Below are 19,750 nucleotides of genomic sequence, written 5' to 3'. Positions count from 1 at the left end.
CGAAGAGAAACATTGTTTCAGGAGATACTCTTGAGTATCGACTATTCATTGGGATTGAAAAAATTCTTTCAAATACACAAGGGGTGATGACAACAAACTAACGATTATGTATATTACATTATATCTTCTATTTATATTTTTATATATTATATTCTTTATAATTATAATTATACGTATACATTTTTATATTATTATTATTATTATTATTATTATTATTATTATTATTATTATATACTCTATTCTACATTTTAATTACAGAGTATATATTATTATTATACATTACATTATTATTAATATACAACAACAACAACAACAACAACAACAACAACAACAAAAATCCAATATCACCTAAGTGGTGTATGGGGGAGGTGAGATGTAGACAATTCTTCCCATATTCGAGAATAAAGACAAGTCTTTTCTCTACCCAGAGTGAAAACTCTCAAAAGTAGAAAAAATCATCTCTCTTTATTCGACGGATAGGGAGATTGCTTCCAAGTGGACATCCGACCAAAACGTAAGAAAAAGTTATTTTAAAAAAATAGAAAAGAATAAAATAATAAAATAAAATAAAATAGAGACGCCATTAAAATGGTAAAATCAAATTTCCATGAGTTTTAATCTTGCCTGAAATTTACTTTAAGCTCTAGGGGTCAGTCAAGACGTCAAAAAATCGACGCTTGCTGTCGACTCAATATATATGACTAATCAAGAGGGATCCACTTTTTTGGGGGGAAGAGAGAAGTAATTTTTTTTTTCGTTTTTTTTTTCTCACAAACATTAAGATTATATGAAAATATAAACATTTAAAAAGACACTTTGTGATAAATGTTATTATTTAGGCGGAAAAACGCTCTAAGAAATAACTGATAACATGCATCACGAGTAATGTTATTCCCATAACATTCATCGTGATAAATGTTATTCTTGGAGCGTTTTTTTTCGTCTTATGTGAATTTTTTTAAAAAAAAAAAAATTAGTCCGATTAGAGTTTAGGATTTAGAATTTGGGTTTTAGTGTTTTGGGTTTAGTCTCGAAACCCAAAACTCTAAACAGTTAGTGTTAAAGATTCAATCTAAACCCAAATTTCTAGACCCTAAATCCTAATTTTTAAACCCTAATTTATAAAACCCTAATAAAACGCTCGATTAATAACATTACTCATGATGCATGTTATCAGTTATTTCTTCGAGCATTTTTCCGTCAAAAATAACTGATAACATGCATCATGAGTAATGTTTTAGTTAGAGTTTTTTTTTTTATCGTTTTTTTTCATCTTATGTGATGTTTTTTTTTCAAAATTTAATCCGATTTCAAGTTTTGAGTTTAATGTTTTGAGTTTAACGTGTTAAAAATTCAATCTAAATAGTATATCATAATTTATAAACTCTAATTTGTGAACCCTAGTTTCTAAACTATTTAAAAAAGCTCTAATTATAACATTACTCATGATGAATGTTATCGTTTATTTACGTTAAAATAATAAAAGTTATGATAATTTTTTTTTTTAAAATATTTTCATATTTTCACAAAATGTTTTTTTAAATGTTAATATTATTTTATTATTTTTATTACTACTTTGTTTTTTCAAATTCAACAGCTGTTGCGAATAATAAGAGATACTGAAGAAGACTTTATATGATTTATTCTTCTTGGATACCAATTACAAACAATTTTCCAACAAGAATTGTCAGGCAATCAATTATCCGATCATGTTCGCCAAGAAACTGATACAAAAAGCTACTAAGCTTCACAATCTCCATCATCATCAGGTACACTACACCTTCTCCAAATCATTTTCTTTCATTACTCATGATTATTTCCGACTGCAATACAATATATTCCGATTCCGATATAGGTTAACTGTGAATAAATAATTTAAAACCTTTAATTTGCAGAATATGTATATATATTGCACTTTTTAGTAACTTATGCTTATCACTTCTTGATAATTGTTTACTTCAGTTGTATATATATTTGTTGAAATAGGCAATATGTATAATTAGTGAATTGTAGTTTATTTTGTAAACTTTAAGGGAGTCTGCTGCGGATTTAAAGCCTAACTATATATCGAATTTTACAGGTAGGTTAAGGTGTTATCAGTTTTTTTCTTTCTAAAAATAACCTTAATATCTTTGTTTTTTTACTTATATATATAATGCACCATTTTTGAAGTGGAGTTTATGTCAAAATGGAGTAGTAATCGTGTATGTGTTTATAATGGAGAGAGTACTTATGCTCCAACGCTAGAAGGCAATTATTTATGTTATTGAGTTTGTATTATAACAACGAAGGTACCCGGATAATGCATCACTTTCAAAATGTTATATAGTTAAAGGTTCACTTTCAAAATGTTATATAGTTAAGGGTTAAAGCTACAAATCGGTCACATACTTACTTTTTTGTTCCGATGTACGCTATATATATATCACAAAAAATACCATTGTATGTCATAAACTTTCAAAATGTTTGGTAATGTAAACAAAATGTGACTAATTACTAGCTAGACTGGTAAAGCCAATTATGTCTCATATTCTGTATTTTATGTGGCATTTTCTGGATGACTACGATGAAGAGAAATAATAAAAAAGAAAAGAAAAGAAAAGAAAAAAAGAATAATTTGTTAAAAATAAATGTAACTATTAATAGTTTAAAACATATAAATAAATAAATAATAAATAAGTATATTAAAAGAAAGTGTTAGATTTCAACTTTATTTTATTTTATTTTTTTTTACTTAAAAAGAAAAATATTATTTATCCCATTACAAGTGTCCACTATGAAATTGCACAAAGTTTTAAGAAATCCCATTAACTTTATTTTTCACTAATAAAATCCAACCAAGATACCACATATGTGTCAAGTCATCGCCACGTAATGACGTAAGTTGACAAAAAACATATCAGGTTAAAACTTTATATATGTTAATAATGACACATAAACAACAAGTTTATAGCTTACTCTAGTATTTTTATGGGGTATAAAGCCTATTTTAGAACAAAAATGAAAAGATATGACCGATTTATAACTTTGACCATATAATTAACTATACTTGTTTAGTTAAATCAGCAAAACTCCTGCTGTACAATTTATAGAGGACCTGACAAATGAATGTCAATCTTAGAGATAAATAGTACTGATTTGTTAGACCTCGATGCATAAACTTTGTGGGGTTTTACTTTCAAATTCTTCTTTTTTAACTTAGATTTCATGCGTTCTGTTGTATGCATGAGCTCTGGTCTATTCAGAACTTGTAATAAGTTATATGCTGGTACTCTCTTTTATGCTCAAATTATTACAGTAATAATTTGTATTAAAATCCAAAATTCTTCTCAAGTCTTAAACTTATATGTTTTCTTGTGGATTATAACTAGATTCAATCTATTATTTCATTGTCATTTGTTTTCTAGCAGTTTTTAAAGGGCTGCCTTGCACCAGAAGATTTGGATTTTCGAATAGCAGTCCATTACGGTATCCCGTCTACTGCATCAATTCTTGCCTTTGATCCCATTCAGCGTGTATTAGCCGTCGGAACATTGTAAGCTGTTTCTTAATCATCATATATAGAATATAAAACACGATACTGTCGTTGAGGACCTTATATACTGATTGTATAGAACATTTCTCACTAAAGTTAGTTACAAGCATACGAGTTTGTATGGCTTTTAGTTAGTTATTTCATTGAATAGCAAAAAATATTTAGTCTCAAATACTAACAACTGACATCAACAGCAGCCAACGAATAAATACTATAAATTGACTCTCTTACTTAGGCGAAATCTGATCTTTGATGAAAAAAGTATACTTCATGAAGCATCAACGATTAATGTGGATGAGAAGCTTCTGTGGATACTTGTTCTTCAATACATCAAATAAATATGATACTCTCGTTAGTAACCATTTTCCTTATTGATTCCATGCACTCGTGCAGAGATGGCAGGATAAAAGTAATAGGTGGTGATAACATTGAGGGACTTTTAATTTCTTCAAAGCGATTACCTTTCAAGTATTTAGAGGTTTGTTAGTTTTTCAAGTTGTTGAATAATGCTAAGTGTAGTCTATCCATTCTTTCCCGTATGCAAGATAAAATTGCAGGTATTTCGGTTCATTGTACCTATAGGTTGTTTTGTGTGTCTGAATTTATTGTTTTTCTTCCACAGTTTCTATCCAACAAAGGTTTTCTAGTCAGCATCACAAATGAAAATGACATACAGGTAGCAATCGGTTCGTTAACTGGTACTGTTTTTTTTTTTTTTTTAACTGTAAATATCGGAAACTACCAACCAGTTACTTTATGTTTAGTCATTTAAATATGTACATCCATAAACCTTTGTTTCATGACTTGATGATACTTTGTAGGTGTGGAATCTGGAAACCAGGTCTATAGCTTCTAGTTTGCAATGGAGCTCCAACATAACTAGTTTCTCTGTGATATATGGCTCCTTCTTCATGTATGGTACTTTAGAAAAACCATATACGGAGTATAAAGTAGTCGTGTGCGTAATTATTAGTTAGTCTGTTACTATATACATACAGGTATGTTGGAGATGAGCATGGATTGATATCTGTATTGAAGCATGAAGAGGATGCAGAGCTTTTAGTAATGCCATATCATATCTCAGCCAAATCACTTAGTGGTAAACATCCTGTACCCATTTAATAGCAGGTGCTTAGTTTATTGTCCAAATCAACCAATTAAAACAAGTACAAACTGCCCCCTCTACAATGAAACTTATGCTTTGTTTTCTTACAAGTTATATCTTTATATTATATTATATTAATTAATTAATTATTATTATAAATATAAATACGGTGACTTATTGTGTATATTCCTATATACTTCACAGAAGCAGCTGGGTCATCATTTCCAGATAATCAAACTGTTGTTGGAGTTCTTCATCAACCTTTATCATCTGGGAATAGGCAAGATACAAGTATTAGTCGAAGTTATCTCCTTCATATTCAATCATATTTTAGTTTGAAAGATACCCCTTTTTGTATGGATTCTTTAATTCTAGTACGACTTAAATAATTTGTTTGGAGGTTTGACTATATTTGACTGGTTCCTACACAATGAAAGTATAGAAAGAAGTTACTAATATTCTGATTAGCTGTTATTTTGCAGAGTTTTGATTGCATATGAGAGTGGGTTGATTATTCTTTGGGATATATTTGAAGCTCAAGTGGTTGTAGTTAGAGGTGATAAGGTTCTTGAACTGAAGGATGATGGAAGTGTTGACCACTCTGGTCAACCTGAACATGATTTGGAGGAAAAAGAGATAACTGCTATATGCTGGGCATCTTCTAATGGGAGTGTTGTTGCAGTTGGTTACATAGATGGAGATATTATGTTCTGGAAAACATCAATCAATGGCTCTAGTAAAGGCCGAAAATCTGGTGCCTCAAGCAATAATAATAATAATAATAATGATGTTGTAAGGCTACAGTTGTCATCTGCTGCAAGGAAGCTCCCTGTGATTGTCTTGCACTGGTCCGCAAACAGTAAATCTCAAAATGATTGTGATGGACAGCTGTTTATTTATGGAGGAGATGAAATAGGGTCTGAGGAAGTATTGACGGTGAGTTCAATAGATTAGCAGAGATGACAGTTTTGGCCCATCTCATCTACTTATAAAAGGGTCGATTCGGGTTTTGTTTTTATTTCTATTGAGTCAGATCAAAAACGTTACCTCAAGAAACGTGTCAACTGGTTGAACGGGGGTGAAAGCTAACAAACGTCTAATTTGATAGTACTAGGGTACAACCTTCTGAATCGTTTTATTCAATGATTTAGGTTATAATTGTGATGGCATTGTTATTCTATTTATCTTAATTGATTTTTTTTTTATCTTCACATGAAAAGTGGACAAAAGTGTTTACAGATCAACCGGTCTTGACCCATTTCAACCGGTCTAAGTTTGACTCGTTTTCATCCCCTACCCAACCCGCCTGTCTTGCTGTCTCTGATTACTTTATATAGAGAAATAGTTGGACACTCAATAGTTGGTCTAGTCTTGTATCAATATTATATTATTATTATTATTATTATTATTATTATTATTATTATTATTATTATTATTATTATTATTATTATTATTATTATTACTATTACTATTACTATTACTATTACTATTACTATTACTATTACTATTACTATTACTATTACTATTACTATTACAGGTATTGAGTCTTGAATGGAGCCCTGGGATGGAAACTCTAAGATGTGTTGGTCGCGCAGAGCTTAGTCTTAATGGTTCTTTTGCTGATATGAGTTTATTACCAAGGACGCTAAACAATCATGGTGGTGCTGATTTATTAGTACTCACAAGTCCTGGACATCTTCAATTATTCAGTCATGATAGCTTGTCTGCTTTGATATCCGAACGCGAGAAAAGAATCACTCTCTCTTCTCGAGAATGTCCTGTAGTCATACCTACACTTCATCCACTCATGTGTTCAGCAAAACTTATCTCACTAGTTGCCAATGAAAACACTTCAAAGTTTCTTTTGGAGGTAATTGGATATACACACACACACACATTTCAATAATGTTTACTTTTTATGTTTATTATTATTGTGTTATAAACAAAAGTTATGTTTACTTAGATAGCCACAAGTATGAAGCTTATATCAACACATAAATCAGTTGGGGGAACCTGGCCCGTGTCAGGAGGCATAGTACAGAAATCGTCTTCTCCTGAAGGTTATTTAATCGAGAGAATTTACATAGCTGGTTACAATGATGGATCTGTTCGAATCTGGGATGCCACCTCCCCAGTGTTGTCAATCATTTGCATTATACAAGCGGTGAGTTACTATGTAAGTTTATTTTATTTTAATGATAATCTACATTAGTGGTGTCAAAATGGGCAGGTCAGACCTGTTGTGTAATGGTTTGGGTACATTTTTGGGCCAAAATTTTCAATCATTTGTAAACTGTTAGTGTGTAATATTCTATTACAGCAGTTAGACAGTTTCAGTAATAGTCTAGATTTCTGAGTATAAAGAGATATATAAAATGTAGCGAGAATCCTTCGAAGCTATTATTTTCCTTGTTTAGCCTGTCGTATATAAAACGTAACCAAAACTGACCCATATATATATGTAAATGGGTTGAAATTGCTACCCCTAATTCAAACATATTGTAGTTGAGAGGGAACAATAAAGTACACCAAATATGGACTTCAGTTAACATATTTGTTGCAATTGACAGATGAAAGATGAGGAAGTGGGTGGTTCAACTGCTCCAATTTCTGAACTGAACTTCTGCTCCTCGACTTCCGTATTAGCCGTTGGCAATCAACTTGGTCTGGTAAGAGATGCTTTTTTAGTAATCATTAGCCACTTGTTTGAAGGTTATTGTAGAGTTAACAAACTCAGCCAGTTTATTTTATGAATGGATGGATTGGGGTTGTGTTTTATATTAACTCACATCAAATAAAATGTTAGCTATAAGGGGAACGGGCCAATTGATTTAAAAGCTGCCATATTCCTTTTGATAAAATAAATGCAACCTCATAATCGTTTAATTTAAATGTTTTGAGTTTGGTTATGATATTAAAGAAATGCATGTGGGACGACCCATCAAATTTGGCATGTGTTCCTCTATGGTTTTCCTAGCTTGACCTGATTGCAGGATGTTCTGATTGCTTTGTAGATCCGTGTATATAACCTCAAGTATAGCTCGAAAGAGACGGACCTTCACATTGTCACCATATCAAAAAATGAAGGTAAGTTTATAGTTGGTAACCGTCTTTAGTGTGAGTTATCTTTTATGACTAACTTAGAGTAGCCAACAGTGACTTTAAGTGTTTTACTCTTTGATTGGTTATATGTTGGGATTGGTGAGTCTTGAATCAATTGTTTCGAGTTAAACTGATAATAGTGACAGAGGAGGTTGGGATCCCGGCGGGATGGACTAAACTGATCTCCAAGATCGGATATCAGATATTGTTCGTCATCTTGATTTCTTTTTTTAGTTTATCCGTTTATTGTTTGTGGGTGTAATATTGATTACACATTGGGTTGCTTTTTTGCTGATGATTGATATCAACGTTATGAATTGATTGTTGTAATTTCTAACATTATACTTATGAGATCTACTATTGTGTGAGGGTACATGAACATACAAAACTAATTACCTCAAAGTTTGAAATGTTGCTGGTCTGTGGCCCTTTTTAGCTTGTAAATGATTCTCTAGGTAGCCCTTTTTATAACTTTACAGAAGTTCAATTAACTAGTGTTTTCATGGCACAACACAAGTTAGTAATGTTTGAAATTATCATCAGTTCACAAAAAATCTCACGAGGAAGGGCCCAAGTGTAGTGCTTGTTTCAAACATTAGTAATGGGTTGTTTTTTCGCTATTGACTGATATCAGAGTCATGAATTGATTGTTGTTAGTTGTTTGGTTCCATTGTAACATTATAATTGTGAAATCTACTATTGTGAGAGTACATGAAAGATACAAAACTAATGATCTGAAAGTTTGAAATGCTGCTGGTCCATGCCCTTTTTTAGCTAACAAATGATTCTCTTAGTAGACCTTTTGGTAACTTTATAAAAATTCAATTAACTAGTGGTTTCCTTATTTCAAAAAAAGTTAGTACTGTTTGAATTTATTTTCAGTTCACAAACAATCTCACGAAGGAGGGTCCAAGTGTAGTGCTTGTTTCCATCTTCTGGATTCCCCTATTCAAGCACTTCAATATATGGACCATGGAGCTAAACTTGCTGTTGCATATGAATGTGGCCGAGTAAGTTTACAGTCTATTATGCCTGTTGTGTTCAACTAATATTACTGATTAACTATGGTTATCCTAATGCTTTTTTTTCGGTATAAAATATTATCATTGCAGGTTGCAGTGCTTGATATGAACTTATTCTCCGTTTCTTTCCTAACTGACGGTTTACCTGACCTTAGCAGTCCAATGATCTCCATCACATGGAATTCAAGTGTCTATAGTGGCAGTCATGTTAATAGTCCCAAAGAGTTGGGACCGAAGAATCTTGATAAACACGTGGAGAAATTGATGTTTGTATGTACCAAAGATGGAAAGTTATATATATTTGATGGTGATGATCATCGCCTCATCAACTCTAAACCAGTTCAACTGAAAAAGGATTCAGCTGCTGTATCCATGCATATAATAGGTGAGTATGACTACATAATACGTATAATACGGTAGTACTACCGTTATCCTAGAGGTGGACCATATTGAGGTCAATTTGGGCTATCCTTATCTCTGATGAGTCAAATTGTTAATTAATTTTCAGCTAAAATAAGGTCGATAGTTGTTTGAAGTGTATTCAAAATGCATATAATCTTCTAATCCTCCTTTGTAGATATATATAATTTTTTTTTGACTATGAACTTTTTATAATCATATGGAACACGTTTATCCTGGTTAAAATAAAAATTGAAATTAAAAAGGGCTCATGCTTAAAGGGCACTCGTTTTACCCGGATTCGTGTTTGACTTGGTATTCAACCCTGACTCGCTCGTTTTACCTCCTCTACTCTCTTTCATGATAAGTGTAACTTTTTTTGTCAGGACATACCCAAGTTAAATATATCTATATGCCCTGCTATCTATCTCTACTTTGTTTGGGTTGATGGGAGTTTTAGATATTTGAAAAGTTGTGACAAATCACAAGTTTCAGTTTTTATTGGGATGGAAATAGTATTCCTTGTTATTCATTTCTACAAATCTATCATACTTGATGGTCCTCATTTTACAGTATGCGTTATGTTTAATCATACAATCGTTGTGTACATTATTCAGAGGGAAGTAGATATATAGTAGAGTCATTGGAACAAAAGGAGTCACCACAATCACCAAAGAAAGTTTCAGCCAAAAGCAAACCTCCTCCTAATGAAGTAGTAGTAGTTGATCAACGTATCAATTCGGGACAGAGTACAATGGATTCTCTTGTTCTACTTTGTTGCAAGGACGTATTGTGCTTATATCCCTTGAAATCTGTTCTTCAGGTTTGGCTGCAACCATCCATTTTATGAATACAAGTGGCAAAATGAGCAGGTCGGGCGGGCTGGGTCAGAATTAGTGATTTTACACAAGGGCGCGTTGACCCTTGTGTTGATGCGAAACTTAACAAAGATATAAAGTTCAATTTATAATAAGTAACGATATTAAAGAGAAACAATTAATACACTATGAGTTCATTTTCAACCTGTTTGACCCTTTTCCGTTTTGTTCACCCATTTTGGCCTTTTACACATAACCCAAATCAATCAATAGGTTAATATTAGCACTATTAGCTCTTAATGTGAAAATAAAACTTGCGTAAGGGAATGACAATGTAAAACTTGTAATGCCAACATTAATGGTGAAATCATAAGAAGTTGTATTGTATTTTTGGCAGGGGAATTACAAAAATTTGTGTAAAGTAAAACTTGAGAAGCCATGTTGTTGTTGGACATCAACTTTTAGGAAGGATGGTAAAACTTGTGGATTAGTGTTGCTCTATGAATCTGGAGAACTGGAAATCAGGTCTGTGTTTCTTTGTCTTTCCATTCTCGCATGTACGTATTCAAAATGAAAAACCTGTGGTCGTATAATATATAAGATGGTAGACTGACGACACCTGTCGCTGCTACACAGATCCTTGCCGGACCTAGAAGTAGTGAAAGTGATGTCATTAATGTCGATACTTAGGTGGAGTTTCAAGGCAAATATGCAGAGGACTATGAGTTCTACCGAGAATGGGCAGATTTCCATGGTATTTGTTATTATGGAAAAATGTTACTACCTTGGAATTCATTTTTTAGTGCATCAAATATTTACATCTCCTTTTACAATTTGCATATAGTCTTCATGCTGGCATGAGCATTATCTGATCATATAAAGATAGTGACTTTTGCCATTCCAATCTTTCTTTTATTTATGTAGACAAATGGATCTGAAGTTGTGTTTCTCTCTGTACTGAATAGTGGAGATGATTTCAGGTATTTTATACTATTATTTTGTTACACGTTGTTTTGTCCACTTAAAGATGGTGTGGTTGCATTTATTGCTGTAGGGTTCAGGATTCTTTGCCGTCTCTTCATGATAAAGTTCTTGCAGCCGCACTCGAGGCTGTGATTAGGAGTTCTCATAATCAAAAGAAAAAACAGGTAAAAATTTCTGTCATTGTTATATGTTCAAGTGTAATAAATTTCCATTTGCAGTTAATAGAGGTGGCAGTTGTAACCCAGTTAGATGTGAATGGGTTTGGTTATTTCTAATCTCCAATGAGTCAAATAGACAATGTAGCTAAAAAGGGAATGGTTTATATGGCGTGAAGAGGTCAAACGAGATGAAAGTCATCTAATTTTATATTCTAATCCTCCAAACCTCTTAAAATCACTTTATTCAGAGATTGTAGCAGTATTGTAATAATATGCTTTCTTTATCTTTTACCTGTTTGGACCCATTACCTAACTCGTCTTGGTCATTTAGTTGAAATAGAAAATGAGGATGACGGAAAGCGAATCATAACTTTAGTTTTTTCATATGATAAGTGAGTGGTAAATTTTTTATAATCATTTATCTTTGTTGATACAGAGTGGTGTCCCTGGAGCACTTGTTAATATCCTCAAAGGATTTAGACCGGGGAAAGCTAACAACTTTCATGAAGATTTTGGTTCAGGTTTCAGCAATCTTGACAGAATATTTTCGAAAAATCCATTTCCGGATCCACTTGAAAGCATTGTTAACGATCAGGAAGATATAGAGCTTGATATAGGTATCATGGCTACCTACCTACCTGCCTACCTACCTACCTACCTACCTACCTACCTACCAACCAACTTGTACAGGGCTAGCTGTGGCAATATTGACCCATTAAATTGTGAATGGGTCAATGGGATATGATATCTTTAACATGTACAATAGGTTAATTAAAGTATATAGTAGCTATACAAGAGACGGTTTTTTAAGTCGTTTTATTCAAGAGGCTTGATCTTTTTTGTTAATCTAGTAGTTTTGGGGACTGTATTTATCACAATAAAAACTTGCAATGAAGTCTTCTTATAATATCTGACACAAAGTGTTTTGGTCAGCTATCCATTATGCTACTTCCACATATTGCCTCTTTGTGGTATACTATTTATACCCATAATTATTAGTTGATCGATTTGCATGCAGATGACATTGATATTGATGAACCTGTATCGATGCCTTCCTCATCACATACAAAACAAAAAGAGGAAATCGGTGTGTTTGAAATCGATTTTATTTATTACATGCTTTCATGAACTTTGGATGAACACATTATTATCCTCCTTTATATTCTATAATAAAATAATATAATGCAGGAAAAAGAACCGACAGGCAAAGATTATTTGACGATGACAATGCTGATCCGACGCCCAGACTTAGGACACGTGAAGAGATCATTGCTAAATACAGAAAGGCCGGGGTAACTATTATTAAATATAATATTTATTAAACAAATTATTAAATTTATTGAGGGTGATTTTCTTCTACCAATTGAATTGAATTTGAATTGATTGATGTCAACATATTCTTATTGGATGGTGTGTATATTATTTATGACAATTCCAGGATGATGCTTCCTCGGTTGCAGGACAAGCAAGAAACAAGCTTTTAGAGCGCCAAGAAAAGCTCGAGGTACGATTTCCGTCAGTGTATTCAATATAAAAAAAATACCGTTATGTACTACTGTTATGACTTAATTATCAAATGCATGAAATGTACCCATTCATAAAAAAAGAGGTTGTGAAACTCAATGGACCCAAATCAAGTACTGCATGCGACTTCTAAGTGGCTGGGATAATACGTAATTTTACTATGGTAAATTTGACTACACACACTCTAGCTAGCATTCTAACTGTTTGGCCTAATCAATGCATTTGACCGTATTTTTATCTATCTATATTATTTATCCTCATTTGACTAATATGGGATAATAAACTTTTGGTAAATCGATGGAAATTCCACCTGTACTCTGATTTATAACTTTCTTCTAATAATTACAATTACAATTATGATTATGATTACAATGGTGTAACAATCACATAACTTGGATTTCTTCTAATCAAGTTTTTACTACCTTCTCTTATTATGTCAGAAAATCAGCAAAAGGACTCAAGATCTAAACAATGAAGCCGAAGACTTTGCATCCTTAGCAAACGAGCTTGTAAAGGCTATGGAACGTCGAAAATGGTGGCAAATATGATTGATTACGCATGCCTGCCCTTTACCAAAAATCTAATCTCATCTCCTGATAATATTTAAATCGAAAAATACTTGCAGAAATTATACATGCTAAAATATTCTCATATTACCAGCATAAGTTATAACTGAAAGAAGTTGAATTTGCTTAAAGATGTCTGGGTGTGTATTACTCGTGTACTCGTTACTTGGTGTACAGCAAACATAGGAGGTTGTATATTATGGATGTTCCTAAAGATAAAAAAAAAAAGAATCTTGATGTATGTTATAATTATTTGGAAGGAGAGTTATAACGGCAAGCTTTTAAGTTTTTATTAACATCATAAAGAATAGTATCGTACAACTAGAGATATGAGAAAACAATTGTACATGTGTTACTACTGCTATTGTTTTAGCTTTAAGATAAAGAAGGTACATGTAGAATCCGGATGAAAATGGTCCGTTTGCCTAAATGTACAGGTTAAATGATCTTGTACTCTTGTTCCAGGCTCGAGAATGGTATTTTGTTCCTAATATTCTGCTTGAATTTTTACACGTATATATACATAATGTGCACCTTAGAACTTGAACCCATAACCTCAAGGTCGGAGGGGTACCTCGATACTGACAGACCAATGGTCATTTGGTTCTGCATCAGATTTTGTTATACAACTGGGATTCTGGGACAAATTTAAGAACCAATTGGGTCCTTGTGGATCTTTGGGAGTGTGACGTTACGGTATAAAGATAAGTGCCCATAAAAACGACTATTTGCGTTTTGCGATTACTCAACAGTTTGTGTGAGAATACGTTATCAGCGTTAAGTCGTTAATAATGACAAATAAAATCTTATTGTTAAACGCTCGTTAGAAGTAAGACAAGTGATTAAATTTTGTTATGAGTATTGAAACAGGTTAGGAGTTTGAATCGTACATATTCACGGTGGTTCTCAATGTTTAGTTTCATATAGTAATAATTTTGGTTTGTTGTAATCTCCCGGAGTGTTTAACAATTAGCTGGAGTTGTTAAAAACATATAGTAATAACTCGGGAGCGTTTAACATATAGTAATAATTCACAGTTTATGTGTTTGTCAAAGTAGTTGAAGCTATTAAAAAAATGATAGAATGAAAGAATGAATACGAGAAAAAAACAATTAATAACAAGTTAACATATAATATATATTGACATACCAGTTGCATTCGTTATTAAATACCACGTAAGAAATTATACCTACTTATATACTCCGTAACTATTTTCCGTGCTATAACTTAACTCTGTATATGATGAATAAAAACTCTACATTAAATTTGCCCACATCTAAAGCCAAAAAAGCCATTGCGTTGCTATTGAATATTGGGTATTTGAGTTAATTATATTCCAAAAGCTCCTCTCCAGCGTGAAACGCTTCTTGTAGTAGCGTTTGAAATTCAAGTTTTTCTCAACCTAGAAAGCTAGAAGCTCATCTAATCAAACGGAGCTAAATCTTAGTTGGGAGTTTTTTTATAAAAGCTAAAAGCACATAAAAACTCCAAAAAACTTTCAACCAATCACGCCGTGTGTTTGGCACACAGCTTATGGAAGCTTATAGAAGCTTGAGTTTATTATTTTAATAAACTCCAAGTCCTAAGTTTGGTAAAAAAAAAAAAGTAGAGCTTAAAAAAATAAGCTCCTTATAACTAGCTTATGAAAAATAGTTAGCTTGTAAATTGAAAAAATAAGCTCCAACTAGTTTATTAAACACTCATAAAAATTAATAAGTTTCAGCTACCAGCTTAAAAAATAAGCTCCAACTCTAGCCTATAAACTTCATCTCCAGCTCTCACTCCAGCTCGAATAGTTTCATCCAAACACACCTATACCCCTATAAAAAATTATAAATATCTGAAGACAAGATTTATCAAGTTGTACGTCTCGTCTCAATTTCGACCAAAGTGCAAACCCACCAAACACATTTTCTATCTGACTTGGTTTATGTGTCAACCTTTTCTCTTTTACTCCGGCAACCAACTTTCTCTCCATTTAATTTATTCCGGCAACCTTTTATTTTTAGATCTCTTTTTTTTTTTTCATTTTATTTGATAGGTTACAAAGACACTACACATACAACAGGTAATTTGTTTCAGCCACCACTTTCATACTCTCACCTTCTTCTCCGGTAAGTACACATCGACGTTTTGTAACTCTCTGCCACTATTGCCTTCTCCGACCACCGGCATCTCGCCGGTGGTTCGGTTTTACCTGCTTTTTGTGGAATAAGGTTCAACCGCCACTTTCCTCTCTTGGCGATGTGAGGTCCGATCGGCTTCTCCGGTCACAGATCTGACGAGCATGCGACGATTCCGGGTAGGTCAGTACGGAATCTGTTTGATGGCTGTTGGCGGGGGTTGTTTTTTTTGGACAACGATTGGGATCACCCGATGTGACGACCCAGTCAAAACACTTAACGGATCCGTCAGTTGGTCCCACAGCTTGATCGGACTTAAATGAATTAAATAAACAAAGTTGCATTCTTTTATTTCAAAATGTTACCCAAAAAGGAAACAAACCAAATTAAGTAGTTTGAAAACCAACCAACCATAATATGAAACCAAAAGTTGACACAAAACATTGCCAACAAACCCACAATTTAAATTATCCAAAATAGAATGCAAACTTAAGTTTCATAAATAGTTTCATAAAATCTGCCCAAATGCATGCAGACTCTTCTAACGACAGCGGAAGCATCAAATAACTCAAGTACCTGTGAAAACATGCAAGTAAACTGTCAACACAAAGGTTGAGTGAATTATAGGTTTAAATAAATAAGTAAACTTTAGACCACAAGATTTAAAAATGTTGGAAAACATTAAACATTATTCCATTATCAATGAGCCACCTGGTAACCACTTAACCCTTTATTTACCCTTGCCAAACACAATAAAAATATACACTTGGACAGTGTATCTACAACAAATTACGAAGTACTAAACATTCCGATTATAAATTGCTAGCGCGACTAGCTCGAAATGGGGTTGTCAAACCCGATAGATCTATCCGTAGGATTCGCGTTCACCGGTAGAAACCAATGATTACAGTTACCAGACTAGGGAATATTTTTGTCCAACTCACAATGAATAATTAAATTTAACTGTTACTTGTGTCTAAACGTAAATAAAAATCTGCATGTAATCACATCCCAAAAATATACTTTGAAAAGTATGTAAAAACGGGACTATAACTCACCTTAAATAGCAACTGAAGAAATCTCACAAACAAGCGAACAGCACGTAAAGTAAAGTGATCAAGAAAGATCACAACGCCGACCTATAAATAAAGCAGGTCGAAATAAATAACTAACTTAGGCCAAGTCTTAGTATGATAGCTATTGTACATGTTGCAAGTAGGCATAGAACATTACTCAACAAGCATCGGTTTGATTGGAACAGCATAAGGACACACACTTTCTATTTTTAGAAAGTTTCTATTTTTAGCAGGTTTCCATTTTTGGAAAGTTTTCTATTTTAGGAAAGTTTCTATTTTTGGAAAGTTTCTATTTTTGGAAAGTTTCTATTTTTGGAAAGTTTCCAAATTTAGAAAGTTCTATTTTTAGAAAGTTTTGAAGTTGGGAAAGTTTCCTTATTTAGAAAGTCAACAGAAGTCAACTGAAAGTCAAAGTCAACCGAAAGTCAACTCAAAAGTCAACCTTGGTCAAACATAGTCAACATTAATTTTAAAAGTGTAAGTTATAATAATAACATAGGTTATAATGTTATTTAAAGTCAAAAGTGTATAATAATGTCTTAACATAAGTTTAATTAAATAAAATGAATTATTAAAGTTAATATAAGTTGAAATGTTATAATTAGTATAACATAAGTATTTAATTAATTAATTAAATATCAATCATAATATAAATATTATTAATTTATAATAATTTTTAAATCATATCATAAGTATTATTAATTAATAATGAATTATTAATCATATCATAAGTTTCTAATTAAAATTATTAAATCATAAGTATTTAATAATTAAGTCATAATTAAATAATAATTAAGTCTCATAATAATTAAATAATTATTTAATATTTATTATAAGTCTTTTAATAATTTCTCAAAAACAAATTTAATACTTATCATAAGTATTTTCCTTTAATAATAAAAGTATTACTAATCATAAGTTTAATTAAAATGTTAATTAAATTATAATTAATAATTAAATGATATAATAAATATTTATATCATATGTTTTAAATAATAATAATTACTTCTTTTATCTTAAGTAATTAATTAATAATGAATTCCATAAATTTTATCATAAGTTTAATCATTAACCATAAGTTTTAAGTTTAAAAGTTCGCCGGGTCGTATCTTGAGCCCCGGGTGTCGGTTTCGGGCAAGCCACATATGTAACTTCACCTACTCAAACCACCCGACACATTTATGAACTCAAGAACACTCCAAGAACAGTCCCTAGGTCGTGGATATCAGCCATGACATCAATTGGGAAAATCATTTTACTCAAAACAGTAATTCGGGCAAAACGGGTGAACCGTGGCTCGGATTTAGGTGACCCGAACATGAATATTCGTCTCACCATCAGTCCTAACCAATTGAGGCACCCTAAAGACACCAAGGATGGTCACAAAGTCGGACCCAACCTTGTTCATGCCAAGAACACCTTTCAATCTTTAACAAAAACCAAATTAAGCATATCTAGGGCTCCGGGAATCGAAACGACATGAATCCGGAGTCTAAAATTAATGTCTTGATGAGAGGAACTCATTTATGTACTCTATTTTAACATTCATATCAGTTATATAGTCAGAATATACGAATCAAACTGCTGTCCAAAATTTACAAACCGAAATCATGTACAAACGAGTAATTCTACGTATTCAAACAACAATACAATAACTTATACACATCATACTAATCATATAACATATAAAATCAGTAAAATAATTGAAAATTCAAAAAGCTAGGGTTAGGGTTTATACCCTAATCGAGAATCAAAGTATATAGATGTGTAGAGAACGAAACAAGGAACGCGTTGGTGTTAATTGATTTATGATCCAAGCTTTAATTTTGATTGATGAAGATGATGAATGGTGGTGGTGGTGGCGTCAACTAGGGAGGAAGGAGAAGAGGAGAGCAAAAATATTAAATTAGGTTTTGTGATAATGAGATAAAATTAGCAAAAGAGGAAAACAAGGAGCCAACACTCCCTCCCCTTGGGAGTGTTCGGCCGATTTGGTGAGGGGGTGGGCCCCTTAGTGGGCCAACTTGTCCAACATTGAAAAACGTGCATTTCCTGATGGCCCGAAAGCCCGAACGAATCCCGAAACGCGAAAACGCACTTACGCGATTAAAAATCCGGAAAGATAACGAACGCGCGACGAAAAATAAATATAAATACACCTATTAATAATATGACCTTAAAATATCATATTTAAAATATTTAGGATTTAAAAATCCCGAAAGCTCGACCGTTGGTTTAAAAACCGAAAAGATTCGCCGGATGGAAATCCGCGGAACGTAGAAACGTATAATTTAAAATATGAATACATATATCCACATAACACATAATAATTATTATATATATATTATTACAAAAATAATAATATAGGTCATGGAAATGACGTGGCACACTAACAGTTAACGGTCGTTAAATAATTAACGGAAAAAGTAGGGTCGTGACAGTACCTCCCCGTTACGGAAATTTCGTCCCGAAATTTAAGCAGGCGCAGGGGTTGACTCGGCATCTGAGAACAAATGCGGATACTTCTGCTTCATTTGGTCTTCACGCTCCCAAGTGAACTCGGGACCGCGTCTAGCGTTCCATCGGACCCGAACAATAGGAATTCTGCTCTGTTTAAGAGTCTTAACCTCTCGGTCCATGATCTCAACTGGCTCCTCAATAAAATGCAATTGCTTGTCAACCTGAAGTTCCTCCAAAGGAATAGTCTGATCAAATTCAGCCAAACACTTCTTTAAGTTCGAAATATGGAAAACATCGTGAACAGCACTGAGTTCTTGTGGCAACTTCAAACGATAAGCCACCGGTCCAACTCTTTCAATGATCTCAAACGGTCCCACAAAACGAGGACTTAACTTCCCTCTTTTACCAAAACGAATAACACCCTTCCAAGGCGAAACTTTTAACATAACATGATCACCAACTTGAAATTCAACATCTTTCCTTCCTTTGTCGGCATAACTCTTTTGCCGACTTCTAGCAGTTCTCAACCTTTCTTTAATTTGAACAATCTTCTCAGTAGTCTCGTGAATAATCTCTGGACCTGTAAGTTGAGCATCCCCAACCTCATTCCAACAAATAGGAGATCTACACTTCCTACCGTACAAAGCTTCAAACGGTGCGGCTTTAATACTTGCGTGGTAGCTGTTGTTATAAGAAAACTCAGCTAACGGCAAATACCTATCCCACCCATTTCCAAAATCAATCACACAAGCTCGCAACATATCTTCTAATGTCTGAATGGTCCTCTCACTTTGACCATCCGTTTGAGGATGATAAGCGGTGCTCATATCCAATCTAGTGCCCAAGGCTTCTTGCAACGATTGCCAAAATCTCGATAC

The 19,750-nt window shown here is 33.0% G+C and overlaps 1 protein-coding gene across 1 annotated transcript; it reads left to right on the top strand.

Moving 5' to 3' along the window:
• Window positions 1–1,709: 1,709 nt before the first annotated feature.
• Window positions 1,710–13,622, top strand: LOC139872679 (uncharacterized). The gene is made up of 24 exons (XM_071860612.1): window positions 1,710–1,769; window positions 3,408–3,535; window positions 3,929–4,013; window positions 4,158–4,211; window positions 4,357–4,448; window positions 4,534–4,634; window positions 4,845–4,920; window positions 5,123–5,576; window positions 6,178–6,510; window positions 6,604–6,804; window positions 7,211–7,309; window positions 7,655–7,727; window positions 8,625–8,752; window positions 8,855–9,149; window positions 9,781–9,986; window positions 10,379–10,506; window positions 10,618–10,735; window positions 10,906–10,961; window positions 11,036–11,129; window positions 11,560–11,740; window positions 12,142–12,210; window positions 12,312–12,415; window positions 12,562–12,627; window positions 13,088–13,622. Exons 1-24 carry the CDS (start codon window positions 1,710–1,712, stop codon window positions 13,193–13,195), a joined length of 3,309 nt encoding a protein of 1,102 aa, XP_071716713.1. The 3' UTR covers window positions 13,196–13,622.
• The last annotated feature ends 6,128 nt before the right edge of the window (window positions 13,623–19,750 follow it).

This window comes from Rutidosis leptorrhynchoides, chromosome 10, assembly GCF_046630445.1.
Source record: "Rutidosis leptorrhynchoides isolate AG116_Rl617_1_P2 chromosome 10, CSIRO_AGI_Rlap_v1, whole genome shotgun sequence".
Classification (NCBI taxonomy): Eukaryota; Viridiplantae; Streptophyta; class Magnoliopsida; order Asterales; family Asteraceae; genus Rutidosis; species Rutidosis leptorrhynchoides.
Note: the sequence above shows the minus strand (reverse complement) of the source record. Positions and strands in the feature narration are given on the sequence as shown.

Excerpts from the sequence above, each read along its gene's own strand:
- LOC139872679 (XM_071860612.1), top strand. The coding sequence starts at position 1,710 with ATGTTCGCCAAGAAACTGATACAAAAAGCTACTAAGCTTCACAATCTC. Across the intron at positions 1,770-3,407 it reads ACAATCTCCATCATCATCAG|CAGTTTTTAAAGGGCTGCCT; the intron begins GTACACTACACC and ends TTTGTTTTCTAG. Across the intron at positions 4,635-4,844 it reads CTCAGCCAAATCACTTAGTG|AAGCAGCTGGGTCATCATTT; the intron begins GTAAACATCCTG and ends TATACTTCACAG.